Here is a 17,348-nt window from a genome sequence, read left to right on the forward strand (position 1 = left end):
TCTTTCGATCCGGTGCCAATTTCGATACCTCAGTTTCGATGCCGGTTCCTAACGATACTTTTTTCGATACCATATGTTTTAAAATCCATTTCAACATCAACAAAAATACATTAAACACAAAGCTTTTATTTTCCACCTCAATTGTGAATCAAAACAGTTATCAAAATTAAAACAAATTGGTAAAACTGCTCACTCAGAGTAACATTAATAAAAGTGCATTGCTTTGCAAGCTCAGCCTGTCAGTCAGTCATCAGGGCAGAGAAACCACCGTTGTGCCTGCTTGTCTAAATGAAGTGTAACGTCAACAGCACCGCGACCGCTTTCGGCTCGCCATTAATATCGTATCGCAGCAAACACTGTCCGCGTGAAGTTATGAAAAACTGTAACCAACCGTGACTCTCTGTGACTTCAACAAAACTGCAGTTTACTCCGTCAGCACCTCTCCGTGTGTGTGTGTGTGTGTGTGTGTGTGTGTGTGTGTGTGTGTGTGTCTCGGTCGGAGCTCCGCTCTGTGTCAATATGAGAGAGGACAGATAAGCTTGCGCTTACGCGCTCAGACGCTTTTGGAACCGAAATTTGGCACCGAAAGATAAATCATTTTTCGATACTCATAGGATTGGAGTGTTTTTTTTTTCCCGATACCCAGCCGTAACTAAATCTGCAATGGAAAAAGGAGGACGGGGCACCGCGGGCGAGTAGAGCTGGTACTAGCGGGTGGTAAGCGCCAAAAAACACCCCCGGGATGCTTCTTGTTTTAGAGGTTACGTGCTTCACGTGAAGCCTCTGACAGATTCTCAACAGTTACGGAGTATGTACTTTTGCACGTTTTCTACAGCCTTTTTATTTCCTAAAAAACTCTTTTCAGACAGTAGTTTCTTGACTGCACTTCAAGATTTTGGCTAGCGTTCACACGCTGACGTCACGTCAAGTGAGCAATATCAACAAATTATTTAGCTAATTAAATCTTGGACAGATCTAAGCTTTTAATCACATTGATGCAAAAATAATTTAAGCAATTCCATTACTGTGCAATATCTGTATACTGTGCAATATCTATTACTCATCGAGTATGATCATCACTATTGGGCAATATTCAAATAATGTGCAATAACCCACACTGCATATCACGCTGTATATAAAACCATATTATTTTTTTTTACATGTATATAGCGTTTAAGAACTGTGCCCCATACCCTCCTTTTTTGCACTACTCATTTAATTTCATGTGGTTATATTTCTTTATTTTACATACATGTTGGCACTAGAAAAGGAGTTGCTTTTAATCTCATTGTACATGTGTATAATGACAATAAAAGGCATTATATTCTATAAAGTCCAATATTGTATTAGGTCCTGCAACATTTCCTATTATGTCAAAGGAAAGACACCTTTGTATAAAACCGGTATGTAGGTCAAATATCTGCAGTACAAAATGTACGCTTGTCTCACGACACGTATCGTCATATGGCTCTTCCCCATTTCAGGATTTCCTGCAGGAAATTGGTTAACCAAGATGGTAAGCCACACACATTAAATAGCACGATTAATGCTTTACTTCATAATTAGAAATTGTTCATGATGTTAGGGGAGGTGGTCTCCATTATGGAACTCCTGCACTATATAATAATAATAATAATAATAATAATAATAATAATAATAATAACAGCACTGTTTTTACACAATTCATCTTTGAGCGTCAGCCATTTGGAAGCTTATAGAGCAGAAAAAAAAGCTTCATAAACTTAAGTAAAATCACTGAAGAGGGTGTAAAGATGAATACCATGTTTGAACAAGGACACTCACAGAACTTTGTCAAAAAATAATGGGTTAGTAAATCAAATGAAATAATGTGTAAGAAGAGTTTTGTTAACAGTGTATGTGGTTACTGTCAAAGTGCTTCAACACATCACACATCATGTTCATTATCATGCAACACAAGGGCGCAGATTTAAGTTAGTTAAACTATCAAAACTTATACAAACTACAAAATTCACCCTTAAATATGCTAAATTGAGGTAATACATTCCCAGATAAAAAAGATAATCATTCCTGGCAAACCTGGATTTAATCCAATCTGACCTGAGGCAGTGCATTTCAACTCTTGTGTTCGAGAATTTGACTCCGCTATCTTTACATGTTATGATCAGTGTTGAAACGCTGTGGTTAACTGTTTGAGGAGTAAATATATTCCTGCGGTCAACACAAGGACACAGCCCGTGCCAGCTGGATTGAATCCAGGCACCTGCGGAGGGAGCGCCGCCTCCATCTAGCAACTGCTCTACGCTGCGTCTCACATTCAAACTCGGTCCACTGACTAATTGCTAACGTGACAGAGCCAGTCGGCTGAAAGGCACGGAGAAAACTAAAGAACACAACCACACAAACCACAACCACACTTCCTTCCCGTCCCCCCCGCCTCCATCCTGTTTGATCAATTTAAAATGAAGGAGAAAAAAAAAAAAGAAGAAAAATACGCATGCCAGACAGAAGTTAAGAACATGGCAGAACACACACACACACACCCCTCTGTGGAGAACTACAACTACCAAGACCAAAATACTACAAAACGCACAGATGCTTGCTACCAACCTGCGGCTATGCTAGCATTGCTTGTCATCTCGTTCAGTTACACAAACGCTAAGGAGTGTTCAAGCGGAAATTTACACTTGATGTTTGATTCTAGTTGGCAGCGTCTAAAATGCCAAAGACTGGATGCAGATTTGAGCTGCACAAAGTGAGCGTTTGTGTTTTTATTTTTTATTTTTTTAAATCAAGCAACGGCACATCTGTAGATAAGTAGCGAGCCCATATTTCATCAAGATCACCGACCACTTCCACAAGAAATTTGGCCGTGTAGACACAGCGCTGCAATAGACTTTCATGAAGCTTTTTACAGCAGAACTGAATGACAGCGAGTAGCTTCTGGCAGTGTGTTTGATAGAATGCACTGTAGGCAATTTCCGAATGGAAAGCGGATACGTTTTCTGCTTTCGCCTTGTGTGATAATTTCGTTTAAAAAAAAAAAAGAGGATGCAGCGAGCAGACTCAATCTCAAGCCTCGCGTAGTGCAAGGAGACTCAATTTCTCGCCACTGCCGGCTCAGGAGGCTTTCCATATAAATTTAAAAACATAGCCTACAACTTTTGAACTGACCAGAACATACTCTGCGCTGTTAAGTTTGTCTGCAAACCTGCACGAAAAAAGATTCACTCAAATCCCCGACAGCACTGCATGTGGCAGAACCGATTTGTCACAGAATGATGTTAGTTGAGAGAGAGAGAGAGAGAGAGAGAGAGAGAGAGAGAAAAAAAAAAAAAAAAAAAAAAAAGAGAGAGAGGGGGAAAATGAAGGGATTGGATGAGGGGAAAAAACCCTGATTTTGAAAGTAACAATGCAGCCCTTACCTTGCTTCCCTCAGCTTTCGGCTCCTGTGATTGCAAGTGATTCAGAGAGTAGTGTTTAAAAGTCCTGTTGCTAAAATCGACCTGAGCTCCGCCGGACACGGGACAGCGTCACGTCGTGAGAGAGAGATTTCTTTTCAAATCATATCAATATTTTGTGGTGACAGAACCATTTTCCAATTTTGCGTGCCTGTTTTTTTCAGGATATCCATGACTAATTTTCTGGCCTGTGATCATAACAAATAACCTCGGATTCAAATCTTATTTAAAAATGTACCCTTGAGTCGATATGAACCGGGACATGTTTTGTACATGAGCGAGTCAAATTGACAAACTAGTTCATGTTAGCGCTCAGAAAAGCAGCTTAGTTTCTTATTATTATTATTACTTTTTGGATCATCTGTCATTTCTGTTTTTTTTTCTGCATGATATTTCTTTCTTACAAAATGGCTCGTGAAGCTCTTGCAGTAGAATGGGTAACACATAGCAGATTCAGCCAGGGTGTTTAGCACCCTGGTGCAAAAAGCGTTGGGATTAAAGCAGCCACCAAACACATGTTAATGTGGCGCCGCCACAGTAATCCATTAAGTGCTCTTTGCATTTCAAATGGCAGAAGGCGTGAGGATTCTCCCCAGGTAGTGCTGTGAAGTGACAGCGCTACGGTGACAGAGACGAGTGAAAAACAACGCTACACTGAACTAACGAGGGAAATAAGAGAAAAATGAAAACAAGGACTTTGCATGAAGACAAAAAAAAAAAAAAAAAAAACATTAATATCACAACGCTGCACAGCAGAGTGTTGCCTGAGCGGGTCAAAAGATGATACATATGTGTACATTTTAATATACACACACACACAGAACTAAATATTGAAGTCCTCGATTTGGCCAAAATATCACTCTTTTTCTTGAACTTTTCTACCTCTTCCGTTTGCCAAGTCCATCCTCCTGTAATGTCTGCGTGCTGCGACTCTTGTTAAAACTGTGTTCACACTGCGAGCAACTTGACAGATGGGCGGCTACATCCTGACAGAATCTGTGTGCTGCTGGTCTCTAATACTTCATCACCGAAGATATGGTTTTCATTTTATTAGCCAAACGGTCTGTTTTTTTTGTTTTTTTTTGCTGCTGTGATCTTTATCGTTTACAGTACATTATGGCCACATGGACAAGGTCATTCCTTTTCACTTCTTTTTCTTCTTACATAAATAATCATAATTTGTTTTCTGATGTGCATTTCAGTTAATACAATACAAATAAACTGAAGCAGTAATCTGGAAGCAAGAAAACAAAGAATATAAATATTTTAATCAACAATACGGACATTCCCATAGACGACATTGAAACATGCAGCCATTCTACAAGACTTCTATCTATTTAGTATTATTATAATCTTTCAAGGAGCTGCCAAATGATAAAAAGACAAATCAACTAACTATTTTATTAGCTGATTAAATCGCAAAAATTTAAAACTTTCCCCCGTCCCAATATCTGAAGTTCCTGCTTTTCCTCATCTTACATTATGGGAACTTGTTGAGTTTGGACTTTTCGTTAAAAAAGAAATACTTTCATGTCATCACATGGGGCTTCAGGAAACTGTGATGGGCATTTTTCACTGTTTTCTAAAAGATTAGGCCAAATTAGTAATGGATCAATCACGACAACACTCAGCAAAATTAACAAATCATGAAAATAATCTTCATAATAAAATGTTTTACCGTCAAGCTTTGATTGGCTGGAACGATACGCGTCTCGTTGCCGGCTAAAACTACATCATAAAACTAAATCCCATCCGAGGGGAAACAATGCGTCCAGTTGGCTGTTAGAGGCCGGTGAAAGCAAAGTTAATTAATCGTTATTGAACAGGTCTCCTTCCAAAATTCAGCTCTTCTGGAAATGTTGGACTTCCAGTGAATTCCTAAAAACAATGTTGCTCACAGTGTGAATACACAGGCACCGACAGACACACCACCAGGTAAATATTGGACGTAGAAAGGACGAATCTGCTCTCTTTTGGAGACCGGTAAAACATATTCTAGACAAAAGGATTCACTGTTCACGGGGTTAGGAACCGGATAAACGTACCATCTCGTCCCCGGGCAGCCAGTAGCCTTCCTGCTCGATGCCGGCCTTGGAGCCCTTGCAGCCGACAGTCAGGGTCTCCACCACCAGGCCGTCCTTCACGGCCAAGCTCAGCTGTCTGGCAGTCTCCTTAGGGTGCATGCCAAACACACGGCTCAGGTACCTGGACAGGAGAACGAGAAGGAATTGAGCTATGTGTGTATGGTAGACATTTTTTTTGTGCCATTTACAACTTGGATTAGCGCTGCGGTCATGAATTTTAAAATGTTTAAATGGTTGCTCAAGACGCTTGACATTCATGAAACCAACGGGGTCAGTTTCACTGTCTGGAAAATGAGAAGCACATCAAGTAGAGTTTATTGACTTGCTTTTATTTAAGAGAAAAAGTCAAATATGTTGACTGTATTTTTGCATGTCTCATATAGCCTTCTCACTTACAGTTTGGGCCTCATGAAGCCCCAAAAAAGTCAGCAAAAAAGTTCCTCAGCCATCATAGAAAAAAAGCACCAAACATGTTGAAAAAAAGCAGCAAAAACGTTGGGAAAAGTGACAAAAACATCGGGAAAAAGTGACAAAAACATCGGGAAAAAGGGCTGAAAAAGTGGCAAAAACTTAAAATAAGCGTCTAAAAAAAAAAAAAGCACCTGAAGAGTAAAAAATAAATAAAAAATTACGTCGGGAAAAGATGCCAAAAAAAACGTCAGGAAAAGTGACAAATTAGGTGGGCCAAAATGTAATGTCAACCTAAATTGATATGCGGGCTGGATCAAAATCCGCGAGGGCCCTGATCTGAGTTTGACACGTGGTATACATGATCATCGGTCAGGGAGCAGGCATTTTATATGGCCGGGAAATTACTTGCCTCCCAGATTTGTAATTTTTCCAGCAACAATACCACAAAGCTCTGTAAATGAGATTTATACCACCCAAAACATAGTCTATTTCTTCTTTTACAGACTGTCTGCTTTAGAGAATGTCTTTCCTATCCATTTCCTCCTCTAATGCATCCCACCATTTCAAATAATGGCCTGCTTGATTCCTGCCGCTGCCTGCTGACGGGCAGTGAACCCCTCTGAGCAAGGTCATGGATCCTCTACTGTGGCCGACAGCCAACGAGCAGAATGTGTCAGAGGGGAATCAGGGGAGAGTTGTTTACTCCTGAGTTACAATGGAGAGGCCTATATAGTATGTCTGTGAGGTGAACACAAATCGGACTGGATTACTTAAAGCAAAGATGTTAAAGTGCTCATATTATGCTTTTTGGCTTTTTCCCTTTCCTTTATTGTGTTATATATCTTTTTTGTGCACGTTATAGGTTTACAAAGTGAAAAAGCCCAAAGTCCACCCCAAAGGGACTTACCATCTCCAACAGAAAACACTGTTCACCAACTGCTCCAAACAGCTCTGTTGTAGTCCAGCCTTTACTTCAGAGACAGACGTTATAATGCTCACCTAGCTGCTAGCATGGCACGCCCTCATACTCTGCTTCTGACTGGCTAGTAGTCCTTACCTAGCTACTGTCAGGACACGCCCTCATACTCTGCTTCTGACTGGCTAGTAGTCCTTACCTAGGTACTGTCAGGACACGCCCTCATACTCTGCTTCTGACTGGCTAGTAGTCCTTACCTAGCTACTGTCAGGGCACACCCTCATACTCTGCTTCTGACTGGCTAGTAGTCCTTACCTAGGTACTGTCAGGGCACGCCCTCATACTCTGCTTCTGACTGGCTAGTAGTCCTTACCTAGCTACTGTCAGGACGCCCTCATACTCTGCTTCTGACTGGCTAGTAGTCCTTACCTAGGTACTGTCAGGACACGCCCTCATACTCTGCTTCTGACTGGCTAGTAGTCCTTACCTAGCTACTGTCAGGGCACACCCTCATACTCTGCTTCTGACTGGGTAGTAGTCCTTACCTAGGTACTGTCAGGGCACGCCCTCATACTCTGCTTCTGACTGGCTAGTAGTCCTTACCTAGCTACTGAGCATGTGCGACTCCCAACAAAGATGTAACAGAAGTGAGATGTCTCACTCTGTAGCTAAAACAGAGAGCTCAACACACAGTCTATTTGTTGTCGGGCGGCATTACACATTTTGAGAACTACCACCCCAACCCAGTGTGCTCCTTTAACTGGCTTAAAAATACATTTACAGCAATTCAGCAAAATGAGAACGATGCATTTTGAGCTTTTATTTTGTCTCCTTGTGGTTGCTTTTTTTATTGATATTGTACAGGGTTAATTTGTAGCATGTTGCGAGTGATTAGGCATTATTTTGTATCTTTGGTACTCTGATCATTTCGACTATAAATGTTAACTAGAAAGAACAAAAAACAAAAACAAATATTCCATGAATTTTACAGTTGGATAAACACATACCAGGCTTTGTGAATTAGCTCTTAGCTTGGTTAATGATTAACTAATTGGTTCTATAAGCAGCCTGACTGCTGTGGCTGTGACCCTGCCCTACGAGAAAATTACAGTGTCATTCAGTCACGTTACATTTCCGGCATGGTGGCCCCATGGTTAGCACTGTGGCCTCACAAGCAACAAGACCGTTCCGGTCCTTTCTGTGTGGAGTTTGTATGTTCTCCCCACGTTTGCTCCGGTTTCCCCCCCCCCCCCACCATCAAAAAACATGTACTAGGTTTTCCAGTCCGTGCCCTTGATCAAGGCACCGGCTCAGATCTGGAGTTGGTCCCCCAGATGCTGTATATGGCCGCCCACTGCTCCCTTGAGGGATGGTTTAAATGGAGAGAATGAATGTTGTTATGTGTATGTGACAATAAAGTAAAGTACCTTTATTTCCATCACATGATAGAGTGCGGTTAATTATTTGCCGCTGACTACAGTCTCCTCTATTTCCTCAAAACCAAAGTCATCCCCCCTCTTGGCCACAAAGCAAGTTTGGTGAAATGAAGCCACAGTGCGACTGGGTGCAGGGTGGGTAAGTGTGTGGGAGAGGGGAGGGGTGGCAGTGCGAGAGAGAGCTGGGCCTATCCGTATCGCATGCCGCTGCCGACTGTTGCCATGACAACAGCCGCTCGCCGCCGGGGTATTGATCTGGCAAGCAGCCAGCTCCAAAAGGTGCTCGCCAACTGTATGAGATGTGCTAAGTGTTTCATTTAGCCCGACTGATCAGTGAAGTCTGCCGCGGATGATTGGTCGCCAGTTTGCATTGTTTGAACAACGTGAGATTCACTCCACGGATGAAATGACAATGTTTGAAGCAGAGTGAACCCAATCTGCTCTGCAATACTGGGTGGGGGGTGGGGGGGCTGACTTCATGGCAAGAATGGCAATTAGTGAATAACAGCTGGAGAATGTCAAAACTCCAACAGCTGTCAATCTGACTGATCGCAGCCTGGTACGGCATTGAATGCAAACAGGGCTCAACAGAACATCAATGCCTTGCCTTTGCGCCAATGGACCTTTTTTTTTTTAGAGCAGACCTTTTGACTTGTCATAGTAGGAAAAGCACAGCTGACATTGATAACCTTAACGATGGCTCAGTTCCATCAAGTGTCCCAGTGAGCTATTTCAGTGAGTCAGCATACCCAATACCAGGACCTCTCCTAAGTGGAATGCAGCCATCAGTAATGGTTTAATACCAGGATCTCTCCTAAGTGGAATGCAGCCATCAGTAATGGTTTTGAATACACCTGACCTTTTCCTACTTTGACATGTCAACATGTCTGCTGTAAAAAAAAGGTCTATACACACACGCACACTAACAACAATGCTTGACAATTAGTGGCTTAAGTTATTTCAACAGAAAATAACGATTTTAATGATTGCTTAATCTCTAGTCCAATAATAGCAAACGTTCTCAGCATCTCCAATGCGAGTTTTTACCGATTTCCTGGGTTGTATGTCATAGTAAATTTAATTTATTTGGGTTTTGGACTGTTGGTTGGACATACAGCAATTTGAAGACATAATTTAGGCACGTCTAACTATTTCGAACATTTTACGTTGACACTTTTGTAACACATTGTTTGTGTTGTCTTGATTATGACAACTTGACATTAATCAAAGTGATGTTACTAGAAGTTGTCTTGGTCATGACAAGTTGACATTAAATTTCTTTGGAGTGTCCTTATTAAGACAACAGGATGACATTATGTCAAGTTGTCATGACAGAGACATCCCAAACGAATTTAATGTCAACTTGTCATGACCAAGACAACTTCTGGTAATGTCAAGTTGTCATAATCAAGACACCCCAAACAATGTAAACTTGTCATGACAAAAACCAAATGACACTTAACGACAGAAGTCATAAACGTTTATGACTTGTTTATAACGTTTACGATTATGTCGATACCTTCAAGTAAAGTGTTTTACCATTTTACTAATCAATTCTATTAATCATGAAGTTATTTATCAAGCACAGATGACAGGATTACAGCTTTTCAAACGTTTTTAATGCTGTTCTCCATATTATATCATTGTAAACTGTGATAGCATGTCTTCACTACTTCCTAGGGCTGTGCAATTAATCAAAATTTAAATCGTGATTATGATTTTGGCTCCCAATGATCACAAAAACAGAATAATCGAGAAAAACAAATATTCAGCTCATTACGTTTTGCAAGTAAACTCTTATTTTCTCTTGTGTTCTGAAAAAAATAAAGTTTAAATAGGAAAAGTATTAAGGCAAATTTCACAGATGTAGGTGTTGTTTTACTGTTGATTTATTTAACTTTTTCCACTGTTTTTTTAAGTTCAATAATTGCAACATCTTTCTAGAAGTCAAAGAGTAATCGTGTTAAATTATCGCGATTTCAATATTGACCGAAATAATCGTGATTATATTGTTTTCCATAATCGAGCAGCCCTACTACTTCCTGTCATTTTATAAACTTAATGATCTATTGATTATGTTAAAACTGTACCAATAGTTTAAAAAACTAAAACATTTATATGTATTTGTGAGTTATTCAGCACCCTTTATGAACAGCCCTGAGTATAGATATTAAAGTTAAGATATTAAGGTAAAAAAGTAATTTTTCAAACATCTGCAGACAAGTCACCCTGCATAACAACACAAAAAGCCTGGGAAATGATTCCTGTAAAACAACAGGTCGACATATAGTAGGTTCAAGTAATGGCATGTCTGTGTGCAGAGCTGTTTTTGTTCCCTCCGGTCATCACCGTGCTGATTTGAAAAACCTGAAACTCTTTAAATAGGGAGCAGTTAGGGAATACCTTGCTTAAGGAGACGTAAGCAGCTGAAAACCCTCATAAAAAGGACATTGCATTTTCACCTCAAATACTCACAAATGCACATCATCGTGGATAAGTGGGCCTAGATGCACGCCATTTACTCAAACGTTGAAAAAATCTCATAAGTCTATTACCCCTCTCACTCTTTTCTGTATCTCCTGCCACAAAATGTGAAAGTAGTCACCGGGACAACAGTGTGCAGTGACTTATGGCGCTTACCCACCGCTAGTACCAGCTCTACTCGGCTCGGCCGCAGTGCCCCGTCCTCCATTTTCAATTGCCGATTTAGTACCGCCTCACGCGTGAGGCGAGCGTGGCTGGTCGTCATAGCGAAACGCCGCGGAAAACTGCCGTGACGTAACGGAAAACCAAAAAACAAGGCGAGACGAGGCGAGCCGAGCAGGTACCATGTTGTGGAAAAACGCCATAAATGTCCCTTTGCATTGCTGTGAACTGTAGCAATAAAATCCCATTCAGCTCATCTGTATTGGGCTGGTTAAATAATACTTAAGGAACACGTATTTTAAAATCTTAGATGAAATCAGAGCAACCTGCATGGCTTGATCAGTGGGAAACTGTTTTTTTTTATTTAGCTGAACTAACCTTTTAAAAAAAAAGGTATCCTTTAACAGGTGTTAACTGTAGTCAACAGACAACGTGCAGACGAACTAACCCTTTCAAAGGTTTATAGACAACGTACAGACGTGCCGTGTAAGATGCACGTCATCATATCCGTCTTGTCTGTGATTAACTTACTTGGAGATCCTGTCCATGTTTGCAATTTGTTTCTGGTTGCGGACGACCTCGATGGCCGCCCACACATACTGGACCACCTTGGGGTCCGCCTGCCTCTTCTTCACCACGCGTGACATGACCTCCTTATTCATCTCAACTGTGGGGAAACGAAAGAAAAAGAAACAAATCAGCCGTGGTAGTGAATTAAAAGTAGGCTTAAGCGTAGTTGAGTTGTGGTACCAGATTACAAAGAAACAGACTTATGAGAGGCTACGTTTCTAATAGCAGCAGGACTACAAGTTAAAGAGTACCAGTGGTACTGTTCCTAGTGATGATAACATCTGTGGTTTAAGCCTTAATATAATAGTGTCAGTAATAGTAGTATCTATCTATGCCCTGCATCCCCCCAACCCTTTTTATTTTTACTTCCTCCTCTCTCATCATACTTTATTTTATTATTTCTTTGTTGTCATGCATTTTATTTTTTTCACATCTAATTTAATGTATATTGCAACACATGTCAATATTGGTTTTCCATTTCTTAGAATGTTGACAATGTAAATATTGCTTGGAAACCTGTGCAAAAACCCAATAAAGATAATTTCAATATTAGTAATAGTAGTATTAGTTGTAGTAGCAGTATAGTTTAATTTAATGAGCCCTAGTTTAACAATTTAAGCGCCTGGCGCAGGTGTGTTTAGGGCGTGTCCAAATCCACTTCTGCTAGTTTGACGGCGAAAAAAAGGGTCTGTGCGCCGGGCGCCTGGTTCTAAAGGGTTGTACTTAGTGTCTTCATTAATCAGAGGTGTGTTTTGGGCGTAAGATGCAATAAACCAATCAGAGATCATCTCCCATTCCCTTTAAAAGCCAAGCGCGTTTGGACCTTTGCGCGTTTTGCATCTTTGTGTGCTGCTGCGCTTCCCTGTGTGTGTGTGTGTGTGTGTGTGTGTAAAAAACATAGTGTGCGCGCGCTGTGCATAAGCCTAGGCGCATTTTACCAATTTGCTGTTAATGGCGCGATCACTTCCCGCTGCCTCAAGATAGCAATACGCCCAGAATGCACCTGAACACACCTCCCTGTAAGACCAGCACGCCCATGGGCGCAAAGATGGGCGCAGGTGCATTTGCAATTTAAACGACGTGGGCGCTGGACGGGAAATTGACAACTGCGTCGGTCTTAAACCATCAAAAGACACTTGCGTTGGGCTTTGCGCTGCGCTGCGCCGCGCCGGGTGCAAGATAGGGCCCTAAATGTTCCTGTCGTGCAAGAGATAGTTCAGCAACCTCCTCAGCAACAACTGAATCCAACAACCGCTCAATAAGAATATGCTTGAGATGTTTGGAACTAGGTTTACATGCAATCACAATAGTTTGAACTTCTTTGAATAAAAGTACTTGGGAAAGGTGTGGTGGCTTCGATGCACTGACAAGTCCAAGACATATTTGTTGTGATCACTCTTCAGGTGTTTGAGGTCACTCGAACTGAAGCTACAAAAACACCTTTTTGCTGCAGGCATACATTTAGAATTATGCTGAAATGTCCTATCCAAGCACTGTAGTCACATATCAGAAATATTTATATCATGCCTTGTTGCGACATTCATCACAGGCCGTTTCCCTCAGTGACATGTGGACATGAAAACAAATACCGCGATGCCGATGAATACTCGGAAAACGTCAGAGCATACGACAAGGAAAAGTGTTAGACCTTAAAAAAGGCTCTGAATAATACCCACTGCCTCTTTACCGTGGTGCACAGGCCCGGCCTTCCCCGTACATCCTCAAATCCAATTTTATGCGGTCCTCCTCTTAACCATCCGTGAAACTTAAGATGTCACTTTCATAAATCACAGCCAAACAGCTAACCATAATAACGCTCAGGGCATTTTTTATACAAAGAGAAGGAGGCTTGGCTTTAGTGCACTTTGTGGCATGAGAGGACGTGAAGGATGTCGAGAGAGGATGTTCATCTTCACATTTTTGTCATGAGGAGTATGAACCGACTATGGTTTGGGTGAAAGAAAAAAGAAAAACATGCAAGAAACATACACATACAGTATTTGGTGTTGACCGCAAATGAGCAAAACCACCCAAGAATAAATGCAAATGAAGCTAAAAAAAAATATAAAAAATCAACACAAACAGTGGGTTTAGTTGCAGCAAACAGGCAAAATATATTGTCTAGAGATGAAGTGGTTCACATTTTGGTCATGGTCGGTGTGGAGGTTTCTTAAGATGAGACTGTGTGTGATATAATCAACTCTATAAGCATAGCATTTTATATTTCTGCTCCTTTCAGACTGGTAGAGACGATATCTGATCCTGGGCTAAAGTATAGAAAAACACCCGCCTGGTGCATTTAATATTAAGTCACCTAAAGCACTCATTGCCACCATCTGGACTTCTCTAAATGTGACTGAACTATTAGACTTTTACACTTTCCTGCCTTTAAAATAAATAAAAAAAATACAAAATCTGAATTTTTCTTGCTTTTCTAATTTCACAAAAAGTACACAAATTAGGGAGAAAAAGTACAGAAAGCAAATAATTACAAATAAGAAAATACTTTTTTTTTGAGATTATGAACTCAGATGTGCCAAATGAACAAATTCTAGCCACGTTGATTGCAACGATGCTGTCTCCGGTAGGTAAAACACGATGTGCAGTGTCACTATGAAGCGGTTGAACTGGTTTTAATTTCCAGTATAATATGAATTTTATAGCTAAAACAATCGCTTCAATAGGGTAGCCTGGATCCCAGCCGAACTTAGCCCCGCCCAAAACATTTGAGGTCGGGAAGTTCAGTCTGGACTTGATCCACTGTGGAGCAACTATGCTCCAACCAGAGCTGTTCGGACCAATCAAATTGTCAGGACGGGCTTCATACGATGATGGACAGATGATCAACAGTAACGTAATCAACCAGCGCTTGGGGTTGAATTTGTTTACAACTCCGTTGCTCTGATTGGTTGTAGGTCTATCCAATTGAGTGCAGAGGCATTTTCTTTCGTGGTTCGGTTGAAACACGCCCCGTAATCACAGCCCAATGGAGCAGCATCAGACTCCAATTCTGACTAGAATCTGAGTAGGACCACGTCAGGCTATCAATAGGGAGCAAAATATATAAAATAGTTCGACACTTAAGAGTGCTACGGTCGGGGCAAGCTGCGTGTGTGTTGAGAGGGGACCCCTATTAACTTCACACCTTTCTTACTTATGGTTATAACTTCTAGGACAATAATTAATAACCTATAACAACTCTCTTAAACAGGGCAAAACACCATGGCACACAACAACTTGTCACACAAAGAATTTTTAACACCATTAATTGTACATATTACAAAATGACACTACCGAACAGCTTTGTTTTTATATTCTATGTACTCCTGGCAGTAGAATAACCACTATAAAGCTAAAATAAGGCCCAGTCGTGCAAAAAAAAAAATACTGTGTGAAACCAGCAGAATCCTAAAAAATACCCAGATCCAAATTTGTGGTCACACCACGCAGCACTGCTAAGAACTAGGTAAGATGGAACAACATTTGTGTACGATTGTGGCTTAAACAGCTTTGTTTTTACAATCTATGTTTCCTCTATGTTGATTTCTAGAGGAAACACTGCACTATAAAAGCTAAAATAAGGCCCAGCCGTGAAAAAAAAGATATATATTACTGCGATATACTGCGAAACCAGCAGAATCCTAAAAGATACCTGGATCCAAATTTTTTGTCACACCACCCAGCACTACTCAGAACTAGGTACGGTGGAACAACATTTGTGTACCATCGTGGCTTAAAACATCACAGCACTCTTGGTTAAAAGAGCCACAGTGAGCGGGAAATCAACCTAGACATTAAAATTAGACTTCACAGCATCACAACACAGCTGAAGGAGAAAGAAGGAAAGAGAATAAGGTAAGTAAGGTGACAGAAAGTAATGTGAGCTCCCCTATTCTGTGTCAAGTGGAGTAGGTGTAATGGAGGGCCACCTGTGCCACGATGCCAAGCCGGCAGCCGGGCCACTCCTGCTCTCCCTCCTCCATGTGAGTCTGCCGGGCTGGTGTGTAAACAACACAGTCACCTCTGCCTCACACACCGCTGACAGCCTGCACCTCCGTCTCCAGAGAGATCACACTACATGACGACAAGGCGACGTCAACGTCCCCAATCAATTAGGCAGACGGGTGGGCGCCACCGGGGGCCAATTAGAAGAGAGCCAACACAGGCTGAGAGGGATTTGTGTCTCCCAGGGTAAACAATGAGACTACACAGCTCTGCTTTCCCTCTTTAGAAAACCCCTCCAAACGTGACTCCACATTAAACATCATCCCTGTTAGTTATGATATCAATTAAATCAAGTATTACAGCTGCAGTTTTACAGAGCCCCCCTGGCGTCAGGTGAGGGGGAAAAAGGGCACAGGTCATATATCTGTGAGCACAGATTTGCAAACTGTGAGCACAGATTTAGACATGGCTCTTTTCCCTCAGCGCTGACACCTGGGGGGCTCCTTACAGTTTTGAAAGATGCAGTGCTGTCCAAAGATGTTTAACATGACTCTCTGCCATTCACTATTAGCCAGCTAGCAGCCACACTAGCAACAATATCAGGGGACCAAATGGGCTGTCAGGACTTCCATACGGTTGTGTCACAATAATAATAAATATATATATCAGTAAAAAGTGCAACAGTCATTCCCCGGCTGCAATGACATGACAGAGCAGAGACTCTGGAAACGCTGACCAATCAGAGCAGACTGGGCTTAAAGAGACAGGTGCTAAAACAGAGCGTTTAAGGCAGAGGGCGAATACAGGTATATTCAGATGTATGAGAAAAATGTAGTTTTTTAACTTTAAAGTATGTAAACGTGTTCTAGTAGGAAGCCAAAATACATGTATGAACCTGAAACTTAGCATGATATGGGACCTTTAAACACCAGTCGTAGATTTGGCAACAAAGAGGTTAGCCGTAAAAGGCCACAGGCACTGCCATTCAAGAAGCTGAATTTAGCTAGTAGCAGGCTAAGCTAACGTAAAGCAACGCGTGTCGAGACAGAATTACTGATTTAACATGCACTAAATACCTCAAACCAGACAGTTTGCATTGAATATATATTTAATGACAGCACATAACCCCGAAAAAGCACGTATAATGAATGGTTGACGGGCAGACAGGCTGTCGTGGTTAGTTAATTTCTATTAGCGATGCTAGTGAACTGTAGCTTACCGTAGCTGGTTGGCTGGTAAACCTAAGCTAGCCAACTTGTCAGCGAACCCAGACAAGCTTCACAAACAAAGCGACAAGCTAGTAGTATTTCGGGTCTACCTGAAGTTCTACCCGCCGTAAAAAACCCCCCCCCCCCCGGCCCCCCCCCCCCCCCCCCCCCCCCAACCCCCCCCCCCCCCCCTACAAATCAGACTGAGCCATTTTCATCATAATAAAAAAAATCTAACTCACCTTTGCTACGGTGTCACGTACACACAGCGCTGCAGGAAATCCGCGAAGGATTAAAAGCGAGGCAGCTTACATTAGTATTGTTCGGGCTAGGTGAGGCTGAGGATGGTTGTTTGTGTCCAGCTGGCCACTGTACAGCAGCGCTGGGCTGGGAGGTAAACACAGACAGCGCCAACAGAGCCGAGCGGAGCTGCTGAACCAGAGGGAGAACCGGGAGAACTCTAGTGGTGGAATCCGACTTACTACACCTAACCCCCGGGGCTTCTTCTTGGAAGTTGAGGTTGATTTGATGCATTACCGCCACCAATTGGTAGATATGGAGTGTGGATTGGAATATTTAATATATAGCCTACAAAACATAAAAAAAAAAAAATGTAATTAATAATTCTTTCTTCCACATATCTCTTAACAATATAGGATAATATAGCCTACTTTTTGAATTCTTCTTGGCCA

The 17,348-nt window shown here is 41.6% G+C and overlaps 1 protein-coding gene across 5 annotated transcripts in view; it reads right to left on the reverse strand.

The window, feature by feature from the left end:
• Positions 1–17,120, reverse strand: part of zmynd11 (zinc finger, MYND-type containing 11) — a 38,965-nt gene extending 21,845 nt beyond the window's left edge. For 2 of the 5 annotated variants that reach the window (XM_039816291.1, XM_039816288.1), the window contains exons 1-4: positions 16,899–17,120; positions 11,465–11,600; positions 5,486–5,645; positions 3,405–3,428 (exon numbers count right to left, since the gene is read on the reverse strand). In XM_039816291.1, coding sequence (XP_039672225.1) covers positions 3,405–3,428; positions 5,486–5,645; positions 11,465–11,595 — 315 coding nt within the window. In that variant the 5' untranslated portion in view covers positions 11,596–11,600; positions 16,899–17,120. Of the gene's footprint in view, positions 1–3,404; positions 3,429–5,485; positions 5,646–11,464; positions 11,601–16,667; positions 16,776–16,898 lie in introns of those variants that run through there. The other 3 variants (XM_039816289.1, XM_039816292.1, XM_039816290.1) reach the window with 3 other exon arrangements.
• Positions 17,121–17,348: the final 228 nt, after the last annotated feature.

Source organism: Perca fluviatilis, chromosome 11 (genome assembly GCF_010015445.1).
Source record: "Perca fluviatilis chromosome 11, GENO_Pfluv_1.0, whole genome shotgun sequence".
Lineage (NCBI taxonomy): Eukaryota > Metazoa > Chordata > Actinopteri > Perciformes > Percidae > Perca > Perca fluviatilis.